Source organism: Fundulus heteroclitus, chromosome 6, assembly GCF_011125445.2.
Source record: "Fundulus heteroclitus isolate FHET01 chromosome 6, MU-UCD_Fhet_4.1, whole genome shotgun sequence".
NCBI lineage: Eukaryota > Metazoa > Chordata > Actinopteri > Cyprinodontiformes > Fundulidae > Fundulus > Fundulus heteroclitus.
Genome location: NC_046366.1, coordinates 8,202,976 through 8,225,044, shown reverse-complemented (window position 1 = coordinate 8,225,044; position 22,069 = coordinate 8,202,976). Strand labels below are relative to the sequence as shown.

General features: G+C 40.8%; 1 protein-coding gene across 3 annotated transcripts in view; it reads right to left on the bottom strand.

Annotated features, from left to right (window-relative positions):
- Nucleotides 1-2,920: 2,920 nt before the first annotated feature.
- Nucleotides 2,921-22,069, bottom strand: part of LOC105930224 (MAGUK p55 subfamily member 7) — a 37,425-nt gene continuing 18,276 nt past the window's right edge. The window contains exons 9-19 of one of the 3 annotated variants that reach the window (XM_012868323.3): nt 20,755-20,832; nt 18,986-19,182; nt 18,828-18,886; nt 18,705-18,716; nt 18,273-18,317; nt 12,538-12,711; nt 10,759-10,839; nt 10,551-10,644; nt 10,344-10,452; nt 7,404-7,544; nt 2,921-3,843 (exon numbers count right to left, since the gene is read on the bottom strand). In XM_012868323.3, the coding sequence (XP_012723777.2) occupies nt 3,613-3,843; nt 7,404-7,544; nt 10,344-10,452; nt 10,551-10,644; nt 10,759-10,839; nt 12,538-12,711; nt 18,273-18,317; nt 18,705-18,716; nt 18,828-18,886; nt 18,986-19,182; nt 20,755-20,832 (1,221 nt within the window). In that variant the 3' untranslated portion in view covers nt 2,921-3,612. The remainder of the gene's footprint in view (nt 3,844-7,403; nt 7,545-10,343; nt 10,453-10,550; nt 10,645-10,758; nt 10,840-12,537; nt 12,712-18,272; nt 18,318-18,704; nt 18,717-18,827; nt 18,887-18,985; nt 19,183-20,754; nt 20,833-22,069) is intronic. The other 2 variants (XM_021319442.2, XM_036137974.1) reach the window with 2 other exon arrangements.

Here is a 22,069-nt window from a genome sequence, read left to right as displayed (position 1 = left end):
TAAAGTGGTGCGCACAAAAAGATGTATCTGTTCCCTGTCAAACTGGCATTAATCTTCTGATTGATGGTAAAGTAATCTCAATTTGGTCCATATTTTAAAGACAACTACACAAAATTGGGCTCTGTGTTAATTTTACTTTTGATATAGTAAAAATGTTTTAAAAAATTTGCAAAAGTAGTTTGACTGTTGTGCTTTTGCATAAAACCTACTTAATTAGTGTCATGTCATAAAAAAAAGAAGATTAAAAAGACTATCATTGGGTCAGTGCTACAACATCACAGTAGTGGGATTTGCTATGTGCAAGAGTTATGGCGTCTCAGAGAGATGCTGCTTTCCAGCTTGGGACTGCATGATTGCTTGAAAGGAGGAATCTATTTTTTTGGGATTTTTTTTTTTTTTGGACAGAAGTTCAAATATTCAGGTTTGAAGCATGACATTTTTCAATAACCCAGACCTTGGAATCCAAATGGGCAGCCTTTCATCTAAAACCTTTTTTTCTTTGCACTTTACATATGCACTTCATCTGGGTACATCGGAAATCTTGTTTAGATCTTAGAATCAGGAAAACAATTAAATAAAAACATATTTGTAGTAATTCTGAATTATGTCAAACACACATTAATGTGCAACCTCCTTTACTGAACATGTAACTAAGGTCTGAAATGCAGCCTGCACTGCTGAGAACAGTAAGCCTGATTACTGAGCATATTATTCAGACAAGTGACCCATGTAGCACACTTTAAAAATCATTCACACCTGCTGGTTGTTTAAAACATACGCATACCGTGTAAGACGGAGGTAGTATTCACCATTTTCTCTGTTGATTTAAACACGTTTCAAACAGACGATCATGACTGAGAGAAACAATCCAGGACCTGCTGACATCATACATTTTTTTTTTTTTTAACATTTGATGTGGGAGGTACAGTGAACATAAAAGGGCGGGTTATGCTTGGATCGAGGCCGCGTCTTTAACGCCATTGTTATGATCTCAGAGGGTGCCTGCGGATTCTCAGGGCGGTGATGAAATTATACTGCCACGGTTTTGGTTTGGGCTGGCCTGGCGCGAGCCCGGCCGCTGTCTCGAAAGACCGTTTGAATGTGTTATAGAAACGAGGCGGCTTGTCTGCACGCTCTGCCACCATCTCTCTGGTTTACCCAGTTATACTGAAACAACATTCCTTTCATCCGAGGAGCAGCTCTCCACCTTCGTAGTCGGCTTTTATGGCGGGTCATAATTTCTCTCCATAAAAATGTGACGGCCCCAAGTCTCTTATGAGCCATCACCATTTCCCTGCATTACACTGTGCTTACTTTTTCCCTAATGCTTCATGAGGCAGATTAACACTTTATCACACCTGACGGAGTGAAGAACAAACAAAGAGGAAAGAAATCCCACAAATTTTGGAGGAATGTGGCAATATTTAGGTTGCGTGTGAAGGTGAGAGGAATTCTTTCAAATCTTTGCGGTGGATTTGCTTAGGTTGTTCTTCCACCGGTTTTTGCTTTAGCAGTACCTTTAGTACATTAGAGTATTGTGAAAAAAATGGTGACTTATTTGATAAAGTGAACTCATTTAATATATAGATTCATTTATGGCTAGGGCTAACAGATAAGAAAAACCTGAAATCCAGTGGCTCAGAATGTTAGAATATCGTAAAAACATTAAATCTATAAAAAGGTGGGGGTAGAAATAAGGTTCACCAACAACAGGAATGACCACAGCCGTGAAGTAAATACTGCATTTCATATGGAAATCAAGGTTCCAGAGTCGCGGGGGAAGGAGTGCAGACACACAGAATCCACGTTGCTTGAAGTCCAGTGTTAAGCAAGTCTTCATCCTTCCACTCCTTTCAGGCTGTTAATTAAGCTTCATGCTCAGATGGAAGGACCTGTTAACAGGAGAATTGTTGCTCACGCTGCAAAACTGGTGTGTTGGGTCAAAGACTAACGCATCGTGTTGTGGGGATGATCATGATTTATGGGAGTGCGGAAATAGTGAAATACAGGCCTCTGAATGAAGCCTGAGACCTCGGGACTGAGTAGGTCCATCTTCCAGCTGGACAATGCACAGTCAGCGGTAGATGGAACATTCTGGTTAAAAACCGTGTTGTATGCCTGTATGGGGCGTGCACTGCATACCTAGAACCAGAACTAAACATGGAGAAGCAGCATTTAGTTCCTATGCTCCGCTTATCTGGAACAAACTTCCAGAAAACTGTAAAAGTGCGGAAAGCCTGAGTTCTTTTAAATCAAGATTAAAAACACATCTGTTTGAAATTGCCTTTGACTGTTCTAGTTAAACAGTTTTACTGTTTTTAATGTTCTTTTTTGTTACTACATTGTATCCCTACTTGATTTTATTCTACTTTCTATCTACATTTTATTATTTTGCTATATCTTAATCATGTAAAGCACTTTGTATTGTCTTGTACTGAATTGTGCTATATAAATAAATTTTGCCTTGCCTTGCCTTGCCACTGTTTCTTGTGGTTTTTGTAAGGAGTCCAGTGTCTAGGATCTGCTCCAGGAGACTAGATGATTTTTCTATTTCCTGCAAATTATGCGGCGCTCTTCTCCTTGCACACAACAAACGCACTTTGCACCAGGCAGGTAATATCATGCGGTTGATGTTACTTCATTATTTCAGGCTGTTTTTTATTTTTATATTTATTAAAGCTGTGTTGTCAAATGTTGCTAAAGGACAGCAGTTAAAAAAGAACACATTAGCACATTAACATCTGCAACCTCTAAACGATTTACATCACCAAGTGTGTGTCCTTCAACTAAATCCGTAACATTAAATCAAAGCATTTTCATGGGTTACAAAGTCCAGTCCTACATCCAACTGCATATCTCTCCTAAAACCTTAAAAATTATGTTCAGAGATGCTCTAAACCTACTCTGACAGAGCTTGAGATTTTTTTTTTTTTGCAAAAACATAAAACTGTCCATTTCTAGTTGTGCAAAGCTGTTAAACACTTCAAAGTACATGCAGGTGTACATGCAGCACGACGTTGCTCTAACATGAGCAAATACGAAGAAGTTGAAGGAGCATGGATACCTTTGCAAGGCGCGGTATGCTTTGCCTCTGCTCTGTGATTGTTTTCATGTTTGTGTGTGTTTTTGTACAGCGCACAGTTGGCAAAAAGCCTCACCGACTGCTACTAATGTTTCACTGGTGCGCATTACAGTTAATTGAAGTGCAGCAGCTGTCAGAATAATTCCATGCTGATGTTTGCAGCTTGGCAGCAAAGGACTACACTCAGCCGCAAACTCTTCGCAGGATCATTTTTTTTTTCTCCTTCTTCTTCGTTTTGCAAATGAAAGTTATGTCAGCGAAACGCCAGCAGAGAAACTACGTCTGAGAGAACTGGAGAACGCATTATGAGGAGAGGGAGGAGAATTTGATCAAACTAGATGAGCGGTGAAAAAATCTAGAGAAGCTGGGAGTTATGAAAAAGCAGTAACAAAGACAGACATGAATGTTTAAATGCATTAAACCCAAATGTGGTATTTAAACATACAGAAACCTAATGTGAGTCACTTTTAAAGAGACGGGGTGAAACGAGCTTTAATAGGAGCCTTGATGTAATTCCAGGTGATCGCCGTTCAAATCCAGCCTGTCAAACTGCTGCAGCTTCTCCACGCCTTTGTTGGTGTGGAGTGCATCCATACCGCAGGAACCCACTGGACCTCCAGCTCGTCCACCTTCTTCAGTTCTGCTTTCAGCTCTCTGAATGCCGTGGCGATGTCTCCATTGACGATCACTTTGTCAAACAGGTGACCGTACTGGCTGTCCAACATTTCAGCCTGGTCAATCATGTCCTCAAAATCCTCCTCCTGTCAACCCAGAAGAAAAACAAAAAAACTGTACGTCTAAAAAAAACAGGATGTTATGAAGAAATTCTGTTTTAAGTTACAGGGATAGTAAAAAAAAAAAAAAAAGTCCACTCTTTATTCTAGTGTTCACCTACCAGGATATATCAAAAGATTAGGGAATATTACCTCAAGTAAGCAAAAATACAGATAATGTTTTTTAAACAGAAATTGACTAATTAAAAAGCACAGATTTGCAATTTAGCGGAACCAACATTAGTGGGAATAATGGAAACTTGACACAATTTATGTGACTTTTTCAGTCTATTATTTTAGCTACATTTTTGCCAACTCTTGTTTCCAACATTATTTCTTTACTTGCTTGACCAAGTTTGGACCTAACCCTGAACTTTCTGGTTGATGGGACTCAGGTCTGGTGGCTGCAGATCAAACCCAAACCATCACTCTCCTACCACCTTCCTGGACAGCTAAAGCTATAGTTGGTACTTCATTAGGCTGAATTTTCAGGGACCTCCCATCCTGTAAAGACTGGCAGCTGTCTCAAATGTTTTCAAACCTGTGAAAAATATATTGTCATGGTGGGATGATGGACTTCAAATTATGTGGAAGAGGCCGTGTAACCCATTCAAGATTGATGGGCAGCAGCAATGGCGTACCGCGAGCGAGCTATTTTTAGAACGTGACGTCACGAGACTTCATATCACGTGGTATGCGGTAGGGCAAGCTTGCTCTGTCCTCCGCTGTTTCGCTGTAAAAGAGACGTGCGTTACCCTTGGTTTTACTCGTAAAACGACTGCTTTTTCCAAGTCTAAGACCATGGTTTTTAAACATTGTTGCTATGGAACGTGCAACAGCGACTCGAGGTACGCTGATCGGCCGCATATGAAGGATGTTTTCTTCAAGACTGCCAAGGAGAAATGTGTGTGCTGAGTACACCGGTGCGGTCGGCCTACACAACAGTTCAACCCGGAAAAAGTTACCAAATTTTACCATATGTAGCAAGCATTTTGTCGGAGGAAAGGGCCCAACCGAAGAACATCCTGGCCCAATTCCAGCGACATCAAGTAGTGAACAGGTAAGAGTATTTTGAATACCATTTACCTTTGTCAACCGAGCAATCGAATGAAGCGCCTGCTACCATGATAGCATATAGGTTATCATGGCAGCTGAGATGTAAACAGTTGTTTTGTAGCTACCCATTGGCAACATCGATTCCTGGACGGTGATTACAAACAAAAAAACGGCCGACGACACCATGACCGCCGAGCAGGGAAAAAAAACAACGACTTACCGTTCAATCCACTCGGCCAGTTTTCCGGTCTTTTTAAGCCCTCGACACTCAAGCCATCGTTTGAGCTGAAGGTTGGTGTGTTCTTCGACAGTTCGACCAGTAAACCGTGCGCCTGGGACGTCGTCTTGCGAAAGTTTAACGGCCATAAAGTCGGTCATATCGCTGGTTCTGTTGCGCGTGTAATAGCTGGTTGCTACGGGCGCTCTCTACCTGTATGCCCTATCAAAGCGGCAAAAGGGGCGTTGCTCTTGAGACGGTGACGTCACGTGCGCGGTACGCCATTGCTTCTCTGATTTCATTGCTAATGTGTTTCCTTCTTGGCATTGTGTTAAAACCTATCTTCATGCTCCATACCAGCAACCTGCTAAAACGCCTTCTTTTATAGAGGTGCTCACAGTTGCTGATGATCATACTATCAAGCGTATTTCATCAACAGCACTTAGCTGCTGCTTTACCTCTTGAAATATCTGGAAGCAAAAAAGGATCTACTTTGTTTTTTTTTTACATAGTTTTTCAGTTTTGACTTTGTTTTTCTTTAATAAATAAATGAAGTGGGGAATTTCTGTTGTGTTTTTGAGAGTGTATTTTCTATTTACCAAGACTGGTAATAAATGATCACTGTCCATTTTCCTAAGCGTTCTGGCATAATCATAAGCTGTTCCCTTATAATCCTCCTGGCAGGCCATATGGGGAATTTAACACCCTTAAAGAGGTTGTTTTAGAAGAGTCTGTTTCTGTTCTACAGAACCATGACCACAGATCTCCGCTGACCGAGGCACACCACACAGTTACATGCTCAGAGTAAAGGATAGGAGACCATTTCAGGCCAGATGTGGTTCCAGCTGAAAGCAGACCTTTTGGACTGGCCTGGACTCTTTGGAGATTTTGGTTCTTGGCATTGGGCAAAGCACCAAAGCCATGCTGCATCACAGGTGTTTAACCTCACGGTGTCATTAAGGACTACAAGGACAAACACGGGCCAGTAGTGAATCTGAGGCCATATGGCAATTGGGAACATTTATTTCTCTTAGTAGATGTATATGCACCTTGAAATACCAATGCTCTTAAAAAAATATTAGCCCACTAAGACCAAGATCATTTTTAATAAACGAAAATATCCACCTGCTTTCAATCATTGCTCTAATCTATTGCACATCACTAGAATCCAAGCCGTTATTTGGGCAAATAGCCCAGGACCAAGAAAAAACACCTGTATAGCAACCTTAACTTCTCCACTCTCTTAAAGGGACAGTGTGTACCTAAGGTGGCTCAGAAAAAAATAAGCAGACTTGGCAACAATGCCAAAAACCATTTCACATGACCGTAGTTATTAGCTATTAGCAGTGGCTACTACATGTAGGACATGTTGACATTGTCACATTTATGCAGCTTATTACGCGCTTAACGGCGAGGTCGTTTGTAATTCATTTAGCGCACCACTAGACGGTGCACCAGTGTGAAAATCATACACACTGGGGCTTTAAATGTCTCCAAGATGCAATTTAAACAGTCAAACTTGGTCTTTTAACTTCACACTGTTACGCTATCATGTCTCAATGGATCTAGCAAGCATCCGACTTCGCACAGGCCATGGGGCTTCCACCAAAAAGCAGTTTCAAGAAAAGTTTTAATGGTGGCTGGATTACCTGCATTCTTACACTGACGTCTGGCTCTGCAGTGCCAAATTTAATTCATTTAATTTGTTTAATTCATGATAAATCCAATCTGAAATGAGTCTGCAGCATAAGACTGCTCACCACCCTGAACAAACCATGCAGACTGTGAAACCACGAGGTGGCAGCAACATGCGATGGGGTTATTTCTCTTCTTGAAGGACAAGGAAGTCAATGGCAAGAAGATGGAGCTAAATACAGAACAATCCTGGAAGAAAAACTGTTGGAGGGAGCAAAAGACTTTAGGCTGGGGAAGATGCTCACCTTCCAGTAAGACAACGACCCTAAGCATACAACACATTACTGTTTCTCTCCACAGAGGAGGATGCCTGTCTCCAGTATGGACAATGGATGGATGAATCTGACTGAGCTTGAGAGGAGGAATTTGGAAAAGTTTTAGTGCTTTGATGTTTGCAGTTGGAAAGTTTCATGTTTTTTTCTTTTCTTTTATGATCTCCAAACTGTAGTTTTCTTAAAAACAATCAAATGCTTGGTATCCAATATTGTGGATAAGACAGTCTCCTGAGCTGGACATGTAATTAACCCCCACACCCTGCCTCCATAGCAAACTTTACCGACTAGTCTAGGAATTTACTCACTGAAAACATCCTGACTTGCTTACAGTCTTCCTCACAGACAAATTTAGCTCTCCGCCTGGTGAGGCGAAGCTCCTCGATCCTTGGGGGTTTCACAAACACCACGTATGGTTTGAATTCAGAAGTGTACACGTGCTTTATATTCTGTAGTGGAACGAAAAACAGAAAAAAGACAGGGTCAGATGAAGACAGCAAAGGATATGGTTCAATGGCAATTAACGGTTTGTGACCATTTCTTGCCTGTAGGTGTGATCCAAACATCTGTAGTGTGAAAGAGATTTACAACTCACAGGGAAGAATGTTGTTAATTCTATTTGGATATTTTGCTTTTATCTCATCTTTGTAAGTTTTATGCTGCCGTCGTGCTCCACTGATGATTCAGGTAACATTTATCACATCCAGTGCAAACCAAAAACATCCCTCATGGAAATTGTTATCTTAAAATTGGAGGAAAGCAATAGAACAGCCAGTAACCTTTTTTCTATGGCTAAAACACACCAGGAAAACCTGAAGATCTATTTTTGAAATACAGTGTTGAGCTATACAGCCCCCAATGCCTTGCAGAAGAATTCATATTCTTCAAATGTTCTCATATTTTGTCAAACCCCTCAGATTTAATACTTTGTAGAGCCCCATCACGGCTGTGTGCACCTATCAGCTTTGCTCATGAGACAAAAAATGTGCCTGTTCATTGCAAAGTCGCCAAACCTCATTCAGATTGAATGACGAGAGTCTTCGTACATCAAGTTTTCTTGTAAAAAGATTCTCAATTAAATTTAGATCTGGACTTTGACTGGGCCATTCTAACACGTGGATCTGCTGTGGTCTAAATCCATGCTTCTCAAACTGTGCTATAAGTACCACAGGTGGTTCGTGGGCTGCATTTAGTGATAGTCAGAATGAACATCGGTAGTTGTTTATTAGGGGAAAAAAGCTATTTACATGGTGGTCTTGTTTACCTGTGAAGCTGAAACTCATATCTGGGAATGCCATCAAATTCAATCCAACCATCTTCCGGTTTTGAGTTGAAAGCCAGTGGGATTTGGATATCCTCTGTGAGCATGCAACCCGGTAACTACTACACCTGCTGCAAACTAATAATTCATTGCATTTTGTTCTTTTAGACACCGTAGCAACAAGCTCATGAAGCAAAGTATAAAACACTGTTCAGGTGAAAGACTAAATGAGACACAAAATCTCAAATGTAAAAAAAAAGAAAAAAGTTTTGGATTAGATTTTTTTTTTTTTACCACTATTATTTCTCTGTCTAATATTCAAAGTAAGCCACGTTGGACTTTTAAGTCAGGGTTGCTGAAAAACCTTTATCTCTACATTCTGACTTCTGGGGACCTCTTTGTTTATTTTTCCAATGACAAAACTTCTTTTAAATGCTGAATAAAAGTGTGATGGCTAATTAACCCACATCCTTCAACCAATTAAATGGTGATGATGGATGAAAATGTTTTATTTTTTTGCTTTTTATAATACAATGCGGCAAACATTGAAGTTACATGACACTGACAGCCCTGTCGTGATACCTATGTCTAGGATGCCCCCCTGGAAGATGAACCTCCCCCTCTTTCAGAGCCTCTGTGAAGTGTGTATCACAGAACGGCCGGTGTCCTTGATAACCGGCGGCTGCCACGCAGTCATCACCAGTTTTTTATTTTTTTCATGCGTAGCTCTTTCTGTTATTCACATCATCAACCTGGGCCTGCTCCTGTAAAATCCGTTCGGGGAGAAGAGGGACATTCAGCAGATTGGGCAAAGCGACACCTAGTGCCCACCAACCAAAGCTTGGTTTTAGCCAATCACGGTATCAAATAAAAGCGTACGCAGCAGGCGCTGTGAGAAACCACAAGAAGGTAAGCTAGTCAAGACACTTCTTGCTGTTCTTCTTTCAAAGAAGAAATTGTGGATTCTTACTAAACAGATGTGATAGCAGCAGCTACGCGTGCGTCCTCCTGCGCTGCCATGTTTGTGCCGGTTCGGCTGTGGGCTCGGCAGCTCTATTACTGGTTCTTTCAATGTTATTCTGTTGTGGAAATTCAATGCAATGATTCCTAAAAAAAAAAAAAGTAAAATAAACTTCTTAAATCTACATTTGTTATATATATATATATATATATATATATATATATATATATATATATATATATATATATATATATATATATATATATATATATATATATATATATATATATTTAAAAATGTTTGTTAGTCTGATTATTTTTAGCCAAAGCTATTGCAGAAGCGCCAAAAGACCCCTGCGGCTCCAGAGCTACAAGTTACAGACCCTTGGCCTAGAAGTGTGTTTCCTAACCACCCCCAGGAGAAGATAAAATACCTGACCAGTACAGCAAGTGTTTAAACACAAAGGCAAAGACAGAAAGTGCCAAACGTACCGTGAAGAGAACTGACTGTTTTATTCACCATAATTCGATGTGTCGTGTGTTTCTGATCCCTGTTTTGTATCGATTCAGCCAGAGGCAATGCAGTGTGATGAGATATTAATTTATGTTTTAATATGTAAGATGAGAATACTATCATCTTAGCACTTAGACTTTAATGACTTTCTGGTTACTTAGTATTGTGGGCTGGCCAAGTCAAAGTGCATGGCTGCTTTGTAGGCCCAGTTCATCTCTGGTGTTTAAGGAACTAGTTTTACATGTAGGACAAAAAATTCAGCTTTATTCTCATCTAACCACACTTCCTTTTTCCTGGTTTTTATGCCCCCCCCCCCCCCCCCCCCCCAAATAGCTTGTAATAAACTCAAGATGCAGACTGGACCTGTTTCGGCTTTTTATTCAATGCTTTATTGGTTATTACTGTTCTTTAAGAGAGCTGATTGTTATATGACACAATGTTAAAAGGTCCAAGTGGTGTGAATACTTTTGCACTGGATCGTTTTTTTTTTTTTTTTGATGGGCTCATGCTTACACTTGGGTGCACATCCAGGAGGCACACTTTGCCCTCAGCCATCACTCTCTGCACCGAGTCCAGATTTGACCCATAGTAGTTACCTCTGTACTGCCCATATTCTACAAACCTGCAGGCACAGTGAGGCAAAGAGAAAAGAAAGTATAAGAAGGCTTCGAATGGTTGAATAAGAGTGGAACAAGCTCTGCAAGACTATTTATCCTGCACCTGTGGTTGAGGATGAGCTCTTCAAACGCCTGAACTGACACAAAATGATAATCCACGCCTTCTTTCTCCCGTATCCTCTTCTCTCGTGTTGTGTCTGAAGAATACGGTGATTTCCCGTGTTTGCGAAGAGAGAAAAAAAGAAATGTTCAAGCCTGCTGTGCAGGATATGAAAGTTGAAAGTAATGAAACCTCAAGATGTGCAACTTACACGGCACACTGACGCCATAGAGGTCCGGGTCGGAGATCACCAGCCTCCTCTTCAGCTCGTTCACGCCAACCCCGCTGGGCCCTCGGGGCAAGGATCAAAACACAGTATTCTGAATGTGGTCTTTTAATTCTCAATATCACAGCGTGGTAATGCTTTCCTTGAGACGAGCCAACATTAAATGACACATCTGTCTTTATCGTCAGGGAATTAAAAAGCGAATGAAAGTCAGACAGACGGAGCTCTGATTTCAACTCGAACAATGATTCTCAAACAGCCCTCTGTCTGTTCGGTGCTTAATGCTCCTACACTCTCTGGAAAATCCATAGCATCATATCTAAATGTGCCATCTGCAAAGGCCTACGGTATCAGTGTCACTCCGGTGTAGGATACACAGGACAGAGCACACGCGCTCATTCGTCCACATGTTCAGCACCGGAGCAGCTGGGATTGATGCGGAGCCAGATTGCATCAGTCTCTAATGGGGCGCGAGTCTCGGAGCAGGATTCCTGTCATACCTGTCTTTGCCATCACCGGGCTTCAGCAGTTTAATACATAACCGAATATCCAGTTTATGGACTCGCTACTCTTTCGCTGCTGATGTGCTCCACAGCTGCTGCTCGGATCTGCAGAGGCGTATCGCCAGGCACATTGGGACGCTTTCTTTCCACTCTTAATTTCTTTGTAAGGAGTTACATGATATATGGGGCATTGCTTGCACGAGATGTCCGAGGGTAAATACCCGTTTAGTTTAAACTGAAATGTGTAAGCAATACGAGCTATATGGATATAGTTTGCGTATGGAGAAACATTATCCATCTGATCCTGAGGTTTAGCTTTTTCCTGTCTAATAAACTGTATTGCCAATGAGCTATATATTCCTAATGATGGTCCAATGATGTCTACCGTCAAAGACGGTTCTTCACAGCCGACAGTAAAACGGAACCCGGAGTCACAGTAAGCCCCGACTCAATTAAAGGGGTCTAAATCTAAATCCAAGTTGTCTTAAGTGTTCCAGTTTGATGATAAAGCTGCTGGCTGACATCATGAGGGATCATATTCACAAGCATTTGTCTCTTTCCTCCCTTTCAGACGTCTTTTATCTCTTTTCTGTCTGACCGTGCTTTTGCATCTCTTCAAGTCTTTGTATTTTCTTTGCCTTCCTGTCTTCCACTTTTCATAATTTTTTTTTTTTTCTTCTTTGTCCACCTCCGCACATTTCCTCCTTCCCCTATTCCCCGCGGTCCTCCCATGACCTTCGGTTGTATCCTATCATGACATTAAAAAGACCTTTGGCGGGGCTCCGTGTGGAATTCCCTGCGGGGAGATAGAGCTCAAAAATACACAGAGCAGACCTGCAGGATTGGCAGAGGAGTGGATGTGGGGTTGGACCACTGCATTACTTAAGTGAACACAACATATTTTAACTGAAAGATTTCTGACACTGTTTATGTGGCTCTGATGGGAAAGGATTTCTTTTCCGATCAAAAGTGGAGACATAAATCTTCATCAAGGCATTACATTTTCTTTGGTCAATTTTTTTTACATTTTTTTTTACTTGAATAAATAGGACGAAGGTGTTTTGTGTTCTTGCTATGCCATAAAAGCAGTGGATTGATATGAAACAGAATGCAGCTGATGACAGCACCACGTTTTTTCACCTAACTCTACAGCTGCTAAACTTTCACCATACAGTATGTTAATATACCACAAAGCTTGTGCACAACATGAGATAGAAAAGCAGCTTTTGAATACAGATATGTTTTGGGCTTTTTTACATACCGACCAGGACAATGAGTCGGTGTCTGTCCTTTGGCTCCTTATGGTAGGGTACCACCTCTATGTAGGTAGGGGGACAGATTGTGCCATGGACCTCGGAGCTCCACCTCCGTAACTTAGCGGTTTTGCTGGCTCTGCTGCTTTTGCGTCCGAGTCGGAAGCTCCTCCTTAGACCAGCTGAGTGAATAAAACCGACAGCAGTCTTAAAATGTGTCTGAAACATTTTTAAAAAAAATCTAAAACTTGTGTTATTACTATTTTTGGCAGATTATTGTTTAACGAGACCATATACCTTCCTTGGAATTGGAAAATGTGGGAGCGTAAAATGTGTTGCTAATTCCATATGAGGGAAACAGACACTTGCAGACGCGTTACCTTATAAATACAATATAATAGATTGATTTATTTCTACCACTTCCTTCCTCAGCTTTAATCAGAAGGCCTGAACAAAATGATGGATGCTAAAAGCTCCCCTAACTTCAAAAGCTAGTAGGTACCCTTTTCTGTTGATGGTGTATTCTTAATGTGCGATGGAGTTGTACATGGAGGTTGACATTTAATTTGTATGGTTAAAAAATCAACTGGAAAGTTCTCTGCAGCAAAATTTGTTGAATGTTAAAGGCTTCTGACCAGCCCAAAGATAATCCAATGTGGCTGCTGACCGAGCCTATGAAAAGGCAGGAAAGTTAGTTTTCAACTTTTTAGTTGCATTTCTGACATTTGTAATGTATTAAACCAGTGGCAAACTACTCAAGGTATTGTGAACTATTTCCTGTATTGTTTTATCACAACGTTACTGGCCCATAAAGTGATCTTTGCTGAAAACAACAGTGAGTAATAGGCACTGCGATGCACCTTTCCTGAATTCTTAATAAACTAAGTAGCTAATGCTTAAAAGGCAATGTAAGTTGTAAAATGATGAAAGATGAAATATCAATTTATATGTAATTGTAATACTCTGTATGACAGAGGAATAACATGTTTTAGTTTCTTTTTCTTATGCCAGGCTAATTTTTAAGGCTAAAAGCTGTACTGGCCAACTACTTTCTTTCATGAGAAAGTATATCAAAATCTGACTTCAAAATAAAAGTCCAATTGTTTTAAAGGCTTAAACATCAGACAAATCCAAAGCTATCTAAGATATTATCATTACATTGACAGATACTTTTTAGTGTTGTCTAAATTCCCAACCAATCATTCCTGTTAGAAGAATGGTACCTGTTATGAATGCTGCCCTGTCTTTCCTGTTTTTCCTCATCATCTGTTGTTCTTTGGGCTGGCTGGCTGCCTCTTTCTGCTCTGCTTCTTGTTGCCCTACTAATTAGTGGGAGCGACTTCACCTGTCTCTGTCCCAATTACCTTCATTCCTCCCACCTGTGATCCTGCTTTTATATACCGACCTCCCACAGTCATTCCCTGCCACATTGTTTAACGCCATTATGTGAGCAGCTGTCCAGGGTTCTTTATTTGCGTCCCCTGATCTGGACCTTGTTGCCACATTTTTGGATTGCCCTGTCTCGCTTTGCCCTCGCCTGGACACCCCACCGGCCCTCTGACCTCTGGAGACTACTTGGACTGTTTCACGACCACGCACATAGCCCAGCACTTTGGACCTGTCTGCCTTTTTCTGCCTGATTACTCCGCGTATGACATAAGCTTGTGTCACATTCTCCATTTTTAGCCCTCTCAACCTTGCCAGAATCTCGTGAAGGCTTACTTTCTTCACAGACCTTACTCCTGCCTCCAGTCTTTCAGCCAGTCATCTCCTGCTCTTATCAGCCTGCTGCCTACACTGTCTGTCTTCTGCTCCTCTCTGGATATTTACCTGCCTACACCAGGTTTTGTTTATTGTTTTATTTTTCTAATGAACACTGTGTCTGGCTTGAATATTGGGCTACTTATCTGTCAGAGCGTAAAGGTGCGTTCACATTGGCGCCACAATGTCACCACTTTTGCTTGTTGTCGCTCGCCTGACATTATCGCCGGCAAATCGCACACCAGGCAAGAGCAATTGCATAGCAGCCAACAAGCCAGAAAACAGCAGCACAATGACTATCTAGAGACACTTTCACTTCCCTGCCACTCCAGTCTCCTCACTCTCTCTCTCTCTCCAGGCTTGCTCCTTTCTGGACTCATCCCGGTAGTAATAATTGGTAGAGTCATACAACTCAGGCCGATCGTAGACCACCACTATCAGCTTGTCTTCCATGCTGAATGAAAACTGCTTCGTCTCGGCTGCAGTCCTTCACCCTGCGTCACAGCCACACCGCAGTACGCAGTTCTTGATTGGTTGTCGCAGCACGACACAAAAGTTTATGTCTCTCAACTCCAGCAACTGTTGCTTCACATCCATCACAGGTTTCGTGTCACTCTGGCTTCACTTTAATCACCAAAATCACATGCTTTGCATTGCTAGAATTGCCTCCGTGGTTTCGCATACTTAGTGTCCCGTAACGTCGTTTGGCCTGACACGTTCGCGCTCCATCTGAACGCAACTGAACAAATACCTTTGCATCAAAATGCTCTTGGATGGGCTCATACATCCTGGTATTTATTTCTTGCAAAACAGACCCTCTTGTTGTTGGGGGAAAGTAGACGCCATGGTTCAAACGTGAGGCAATGCAACTTCTGAGGTGTTTGGCGCAATAAAATCATAACATAATCAAAAGTGTTATGCTAGTTTCAGGTGGTTGGATGTCATTACAAGTAAGACAAAAATATGACCTATGAGGTTTTTTTCTGGCTGATGGATGACTCTTAAGTAATGCAATAATGTGTAAATTAGATTTTTTTGGTTAGTAAAAGAATATTGGCTTGTGCTTGATCTACATTTTGTCCATGGACTCAACTTTTTTTTTTTTAAACAGAATTACTAACACCGCTTTACATTTTAGTTTTCAGCAAATTTTCTGAGATCTTTGTGACAAAATTATGGTTATTTGATTTGACGTATAACATCATTTCAAGGTTTGCTTATTTCTGCGCCTTCAACAATAATTCATTTAACATTGTTTCTGTTATGGAGCCAACTGAGAACGGCTTGTTCAACGGAACAAATTAAAAAGCCCAATTCTAAAGACGGAGCGGGGAATGACTGACTGGCAGACCCCCAGTTCAGGACCCATCCTTGTTGGCATCAAAGCTCTAGTGTTCAGCAATACAAGATCATGTCTCAGTGAAGACACAACCCCCGTCTGTCACGCTTTGCTGGTGTTCTGTCTGACATCCAGTTTCTATAACGCGGCTGTGGTCTGGCCCTTCTGGGCAGGCTCTTTCTCCCTCATGATGTTAACCACCACTCTGGCAATGCCAGCTCTTCTTTTTCTAAATTTAACTCCGTGAGCTTGTTTAGATATGTTCCTCTTAGGCGGCACAAAGGAAAACGTTCCTCTCTGGAAAAGAGATTTGTTCGCATGGTATTTCCAACTTTCAACATTTCTGTTGAGTCAGAAATGTGACATAAAATGATATCTTTCCAATCTTAAATCCTTCTGCCAGAGAAACTCCATTGTGTAATCTGTAAATGAGTCCTGCTGCAGATTTCTTGGACATGCTGTAAGCTCATCTTGGACTGGGCCCATACTGCTAAAATGATCTGATTGGAGTTTTATTCTGCACCACAAAGGACTAAAGGACTTACTCAGAGACTAATTAGGGGGTCTAAGTGATTCTGAAGGATACTGTCCCATACATCAGTCACACAATATGATAATTCATGTAATTGAAAACAAATACTACCCCTCTCAGACGTTTGCTCATGAAGAACGTATGGTTTGGGTCCTTGGATGAAGACTTATGTCCAAAATAAGGACACCCAATACCTGGGAAGGGATTTAAGCAGGTCTAAAAAGATGAAAATAAGCCAATCCACTGTAAAATAGATTCATACCAACCAGCCCAGGTTCAGCCATCTGAACATGTTTACCCTGAAAGCAACACGTGACATGCTAAAACAAGTCTCCAAAAAACCTAAAATGCCATCATGGGACCTACAACAGACTCTCGCTACGGTTGATGATAGGAAGGAGCGAATCCTGATAATTAGGTGTTTGGGTTTTGATTTTGCTGTTCTTGGATCATGTCTTCTTTTGTTATCCATCCTTTAGTGTAGTCTCTTTAGAGTTCTATCACTGTCCTGATTTCAGTTTGCCCTGTTATCTTTCTTGTCCCTCACCGTCATTGCGTTGACCTGTCGTTAACCTGTTTATTTCCTTTCACCTGCCTTTCCCCTTTGCTTTCTTCTGCTCCGCTTAAACCTCAAGCTCCTCTCCTTTGTCAGATCCTCCGTTGTGTCACCTCCCATTGCTCCCTGCAACCTCTGCAAGTACTTATTTTTTTCCATTTGTTAAAACTAAATATCCTCTCATCATATAGCTCCCAGGGTCTTCTCAACACCCGCCTGCACAATCATGACAGAGCACGCCTCTGGAAACCTTTGCTCAATAAAGGACCTTTAATTGAGATTTTATTAATTTTGTTCATTAAAATTTTATTCTGATGTATAAAAGAACATCTATTAAACATTAATGTGAGAACATTTCTCAGCAAAGAATGAAATATTTAATGATGCTGATTTTTTTTTCATATGACTGAACAAAGATGTTTTTTTTAGATTTAGTTTTTTGTAGACAGAAAAAAATACAGAGGAATCATCAGGTATTTTCATCAACACCGTTTTCACTTCTGAATACAGAAGTGACATATGAGGTGTTTCAAGTGACTGATGAGTGATTAAGTACTTGTGGTGGTTTTAGTTTTATTCTGCCCCCACCGTTATTCTCAGTAGTCTTTTCTTCATGCCGTCTTGCAGAGCCTTTACAGACAGTACTGAACGTGTGGCAGTTTAATTCACCCACCTTTGCATGCGCGTGTGGTGTTTGGTTAAAAATTTGACTTAATCGTTCTGTCTTCTAACACGTTTGTCGATGTTAACTCTGTTAACAATAATGGATCCAACTGATCCCTTGCTAAGCTATTCACCGCCATCATCAATTATTTCCTAAATATAACCACGCTACCAAGAAGCCCCAAGAAGAAAACATATTTTTGGCTTGACCGACGTACAAACATTAACTTATAACCAATCAGAGAAAATATTTCATGTGGTGTAAACGCCTTCAGGCACCTCATGAGCTGCAGCCCCATATGAAGAGCAAAGATGGCAGCATCATGATCAAAGCCAGGCTCTGGGGAATTGTTCTTAAACATAGTGAATGGAGTAAAATATTTTTAACTATTAAATTAGGAGAATTATTCACCTTTCACCAAGATTATATGCACTGATTATACTTTATTTAATCGGGATTGAAATAAAATCAATTTGACTGTATCAGACCACTCTGGGTTCCTTTTTAATTGGATATGAGTCGGACTTATTTTTATTGCGAGGTTTATTGCCTGGTTTGTTGTGAACTGGTACCATAAACCAAAGCAAAATGCACATGCATGTTTTAAAGGGGCTGAAGCTGTTCCAATAGATGTTTGGTTTAAGCTGCAAATGTTTTGCTATTTTAAAGTAATCATCTTTGTTTCAGGACTGGATCGCTTCAAGAGCACTTTCGTTTTTATGGGGACACGTTACGTTTGAAGAATATCAACACACCGTAGCGTCCTCCTTGCATTGCACATACTCTCTGCACCCACTCACTCGGGGTGTTGTAATGTATTTTACATGTCCATTTAAAAAAGAAAATGTCCTCAGGTAGGTATGAGTGGGATTTGAGTGGGAAGCATCTCACCGATGTGGATTCCTGTTATAGCGCCGTAGTCTACATCCTCTGTAACTGGAAAAATGGAAGGAGAGAAAAGGGAAATGGGGAAAATACTTCCTGAAAATTACATCTTTGAGACTTTGAGATCATACTTAATAAAAAAAAGTTCTAAAGTAATTTAGCCTTGTAAAATGTAAGTAACTGTAAAAAACTATTTTGAGGGGGCCTGTTTAGTTAATTAATGCTTTTAACGATCTTAGTTACAGCAAAGTCAGCTCATTAAACTTCTGCACTTTGAAAAGTCTCAGCCTGAAAAAATCCGGGCCAGTCTTGGGTAAGTCAACGTTGAAAATGTCTAAAAATCCAAAAACCATGAACTGATCACACACACGTTTATTTTATCCTGGGTTATGACGAAGGCTAGTGTCTGAAAGCGTATGCAGACTGACAGTACAGTACCTTCCCGGTCATCTGTGGAGCACGTGGAGAAAAACCAAAAAAAGTTATTACAAAACGGACAGAGAGATTGGAAAGTGTTTTATGCTTTTCAGGTGGTGTAAGTTTATGAGCGAGACCGATCACCTGCTGGTTTGGAGTGCTGATGCCCGAACAGGGCTCTGGGTCGTTGTAATGCAACTCTTCTACAGAGGGTTTAAAAAAAAAAAATGGAACAAATATTTATTACATTTTCTGTATTTTCTTTCCTTAAATATGAGTGATTGACGGGATGAAAAGATCACCTTTCATGCAGCTGCTTTGAAGGGATGAGGCCCGCTCGACTGCCGCCGTCTCCGAGGTGACAGGCCTGCCACCAGGTGTCATCATCCGTGCTGACAACCTGGAGGACGTCGCCTCTCCTGAAGGCCACTGCCGCATCCTTACACGGGATGGTCGGATCCTCCGTGGGATCATAGTCAAACAGAGCCCGCACAAACAGCTGAGGGATAGTCAAGGTTTCTGTTTTAGCGTTTAAAAAACAAAATGGTGAGAAGAATGGAAAGCAACTTTTCTGTATCTTTTTTTTTTTTTTTCAGCACTCTGGCTGCTTTTCCATCGCTTGTTTTGAACATCTGTATCCTGACAGCAAACACGGCATTTCTTACTTTCTCATGTGTCGTTTTTGAGAAACGACTCCAATTATTGAAAATAATTTGCAAATGCTGCCGGCTCTCAAAACAGTTTCCAGCTTACTCATCCAGTCTGCATACAAAGTGGCTGGGATCCATAATTCCTTCTCAACACAAAGACTGTAAAACTGCAAATGTTTCTGCGAGATATAACAATTTGTTCTTTTGATTTGAATAAACGGAGCCCAACCGTCAGAAAATGCCAAATGATTCGGACTTTCTCAGCACATGCTGAGAACCAGGCCGTGGAAATGACAGCGAGCTGGATAATGCAAAAAATAGAACCATATGAATCCAATACAGTGCCTTGCAAAAGTATTCACAGATAATTGTGTTTATGTCAGGATTGTATGCAATAGGCCAACACTAAATGGGGCATAACTGTGAAATGGAAGGAGGAGGATTCCGCTTCTTTGAATCAACAATTTGTAGAACCAGCTTTTGCTGCAGTTACAAACATTAGTGGTTTGCTTAAGGTCTTTCCCAGATTGGTACATCTGGAGATTTCTTTTTTTCTTTACCCAATCCTCTTTAAAAAAACAAAAGATCCTTTCAGTCAGATTGGATGGATCTGTGAACACTATTTTGTTTGTCTTGCCACAGAATCTTAATTGGACTGAGGTCTGGATGTTGACGCGGTTAATTTAATACATCATCATGCTTCTATCTGAACCCTTCTTTTGTAGCTTGGGCTGTTTGTTTAGGATTGTTGTCCTGCTGGAAGGGGAACAAGGTTTTCATTACTTGGTGCCATCTGTCCACCCATCATATCTGACCAGCTTTCCTTTCCATGCTTTATTTGTTGTCTTGTGAAATTATTTTGACACCTGAGCTATGGGTCTCTGCAGCTCCTCCACATTTTTCCGTGGAACCTTTGTCTGCTGCTCTGATTCATTCTCAGCTTGCCTGTCCAGTTATGTCTATAAACATCTGCAGCTCTGCTCAGATGATGAATTGAACAGCGCTCTTTGAGACGTTTAAAGTTTGGGGTATTGTGTTATTAGCTTCTTTACAACCTTCTCCCTGACCTGTCTGCGGTGTTCCTTGGTCTTCATGGTGCAAACATCTGAGGCCTTCAAAGAGCAGCTGTATCTTTTTCTCAGTTAAATTACGCACAGATGGACTAAGTAGATGTTTGCCACTTACTAATTCCTTCCACTTCATAATTATATGTTAATTTGTGTCGTCGTATCAGGAGTTTTTGAGTCAAACATAACAAAATGAAAAAGCTCAAGGGATGGGTTGACTGTTACAAATCTCTGTACAGTCCCACCAGTTTCTTCTCCATAAATCCCAGTTGGGCAACCAGTCCAACGTAGCCAAACATCACAAGATGAAAGTGAGACGCAAAGCAAGGGAACAGGCTGTAATATTTGCTTTACCTTTGTCATACGTGATGTCATGTCCTCTTTAGTTGATCCAGGAATAATTTTGAATTTAACTGCACCCTCAGAACAAGCCTACACCAAAGGAAAAAAGACAGAAATCTGTTATGTGGGTTTGGGGCACCAAACATGGCACAATTAACAACGTCTGTTCATATTTTATGTTCTGCCAGTTAATAAAATTAATATGAGTTGGTTAGAAACATAAAGTGCTTCCGACCCTAGTAACTTTCTGGGCAGTTCTATTGTCGGGTGCAGCAAATGTTCACTTCAGATGAAATTCTTTCGAAAAGACTCCTAAGATGAGCCATGATAACCCACCACTGGTCAACACATACATAGCTGTATGTGTTCAAACAGTAAAGCAATATATTTGAAAACAGGTCCTGTATACAGGTAGCAATTTTTTTCTAAGATACAAATTACCAAATATATCAATCAATCAATCAATCAATCAATCAATCAATCAATCAATTAAGCAGTATTTATTTATAAAGCACTTCTCATACAGAAATGTGTAACACAAAGTGCTTTACAAAAGTTAAATGCAGAAAAGACTTTGACCAGTGGAGACACAAGAAAATGATGAAATGATCACATCAAGTACAAAATTGATAGACACAAGTTAAGACAAGATATAGTAAACACACAGAATAACAAAAAAACAGTTCATTTCCGAACTATGAAGACCTTTTTTACACGTTTCTGAGGCTGGGATCAATTGTCTTTATCTCTGAACTTGGAAATTCAGAAGCCCACCAACCCAAGCACTTTATCCAATATGGCTGCCAAACATGAATATTGTAGCTGAACTTACAGCAACACACTCTTTATTTGCACTTCAGGCTGTTTGTATCTTACTTTGCAAACACATTCCTTTAGATTTTGAATTCGTAAAATGCAGGGATGTATTGTTATTGACTAAAAATAGAGTTATTCTTGTCACTGAGCACAAATATGTGCAAATCGGTGTCCTGCTTGCAATTGGAACATGGTTAGGTTGGGTGTCATGACATCATGAGTTCTGACATCCAAGGTCAAAGAGGTGTGGGATAAGGCCAGATGGCAGTGAGGACAGTAATGAAACATCTAGATGAATCATACTGACAGTATCTCTATTGATTCCACTTAAAAGGATTAGGAAGGCTGTATGGAACCCTTTTGTAAAATAGCTGAATACACTCAATAGAAGCATCTCAGTGGATCTTACCTCATGCTCCCTTTTGTTCAGCACTACCACTGACTACTGACACAAACGTATCCATCTATTACCTGTACCTGCTCATCTGTGCAGGGTTGGGGGGTGGGGGGG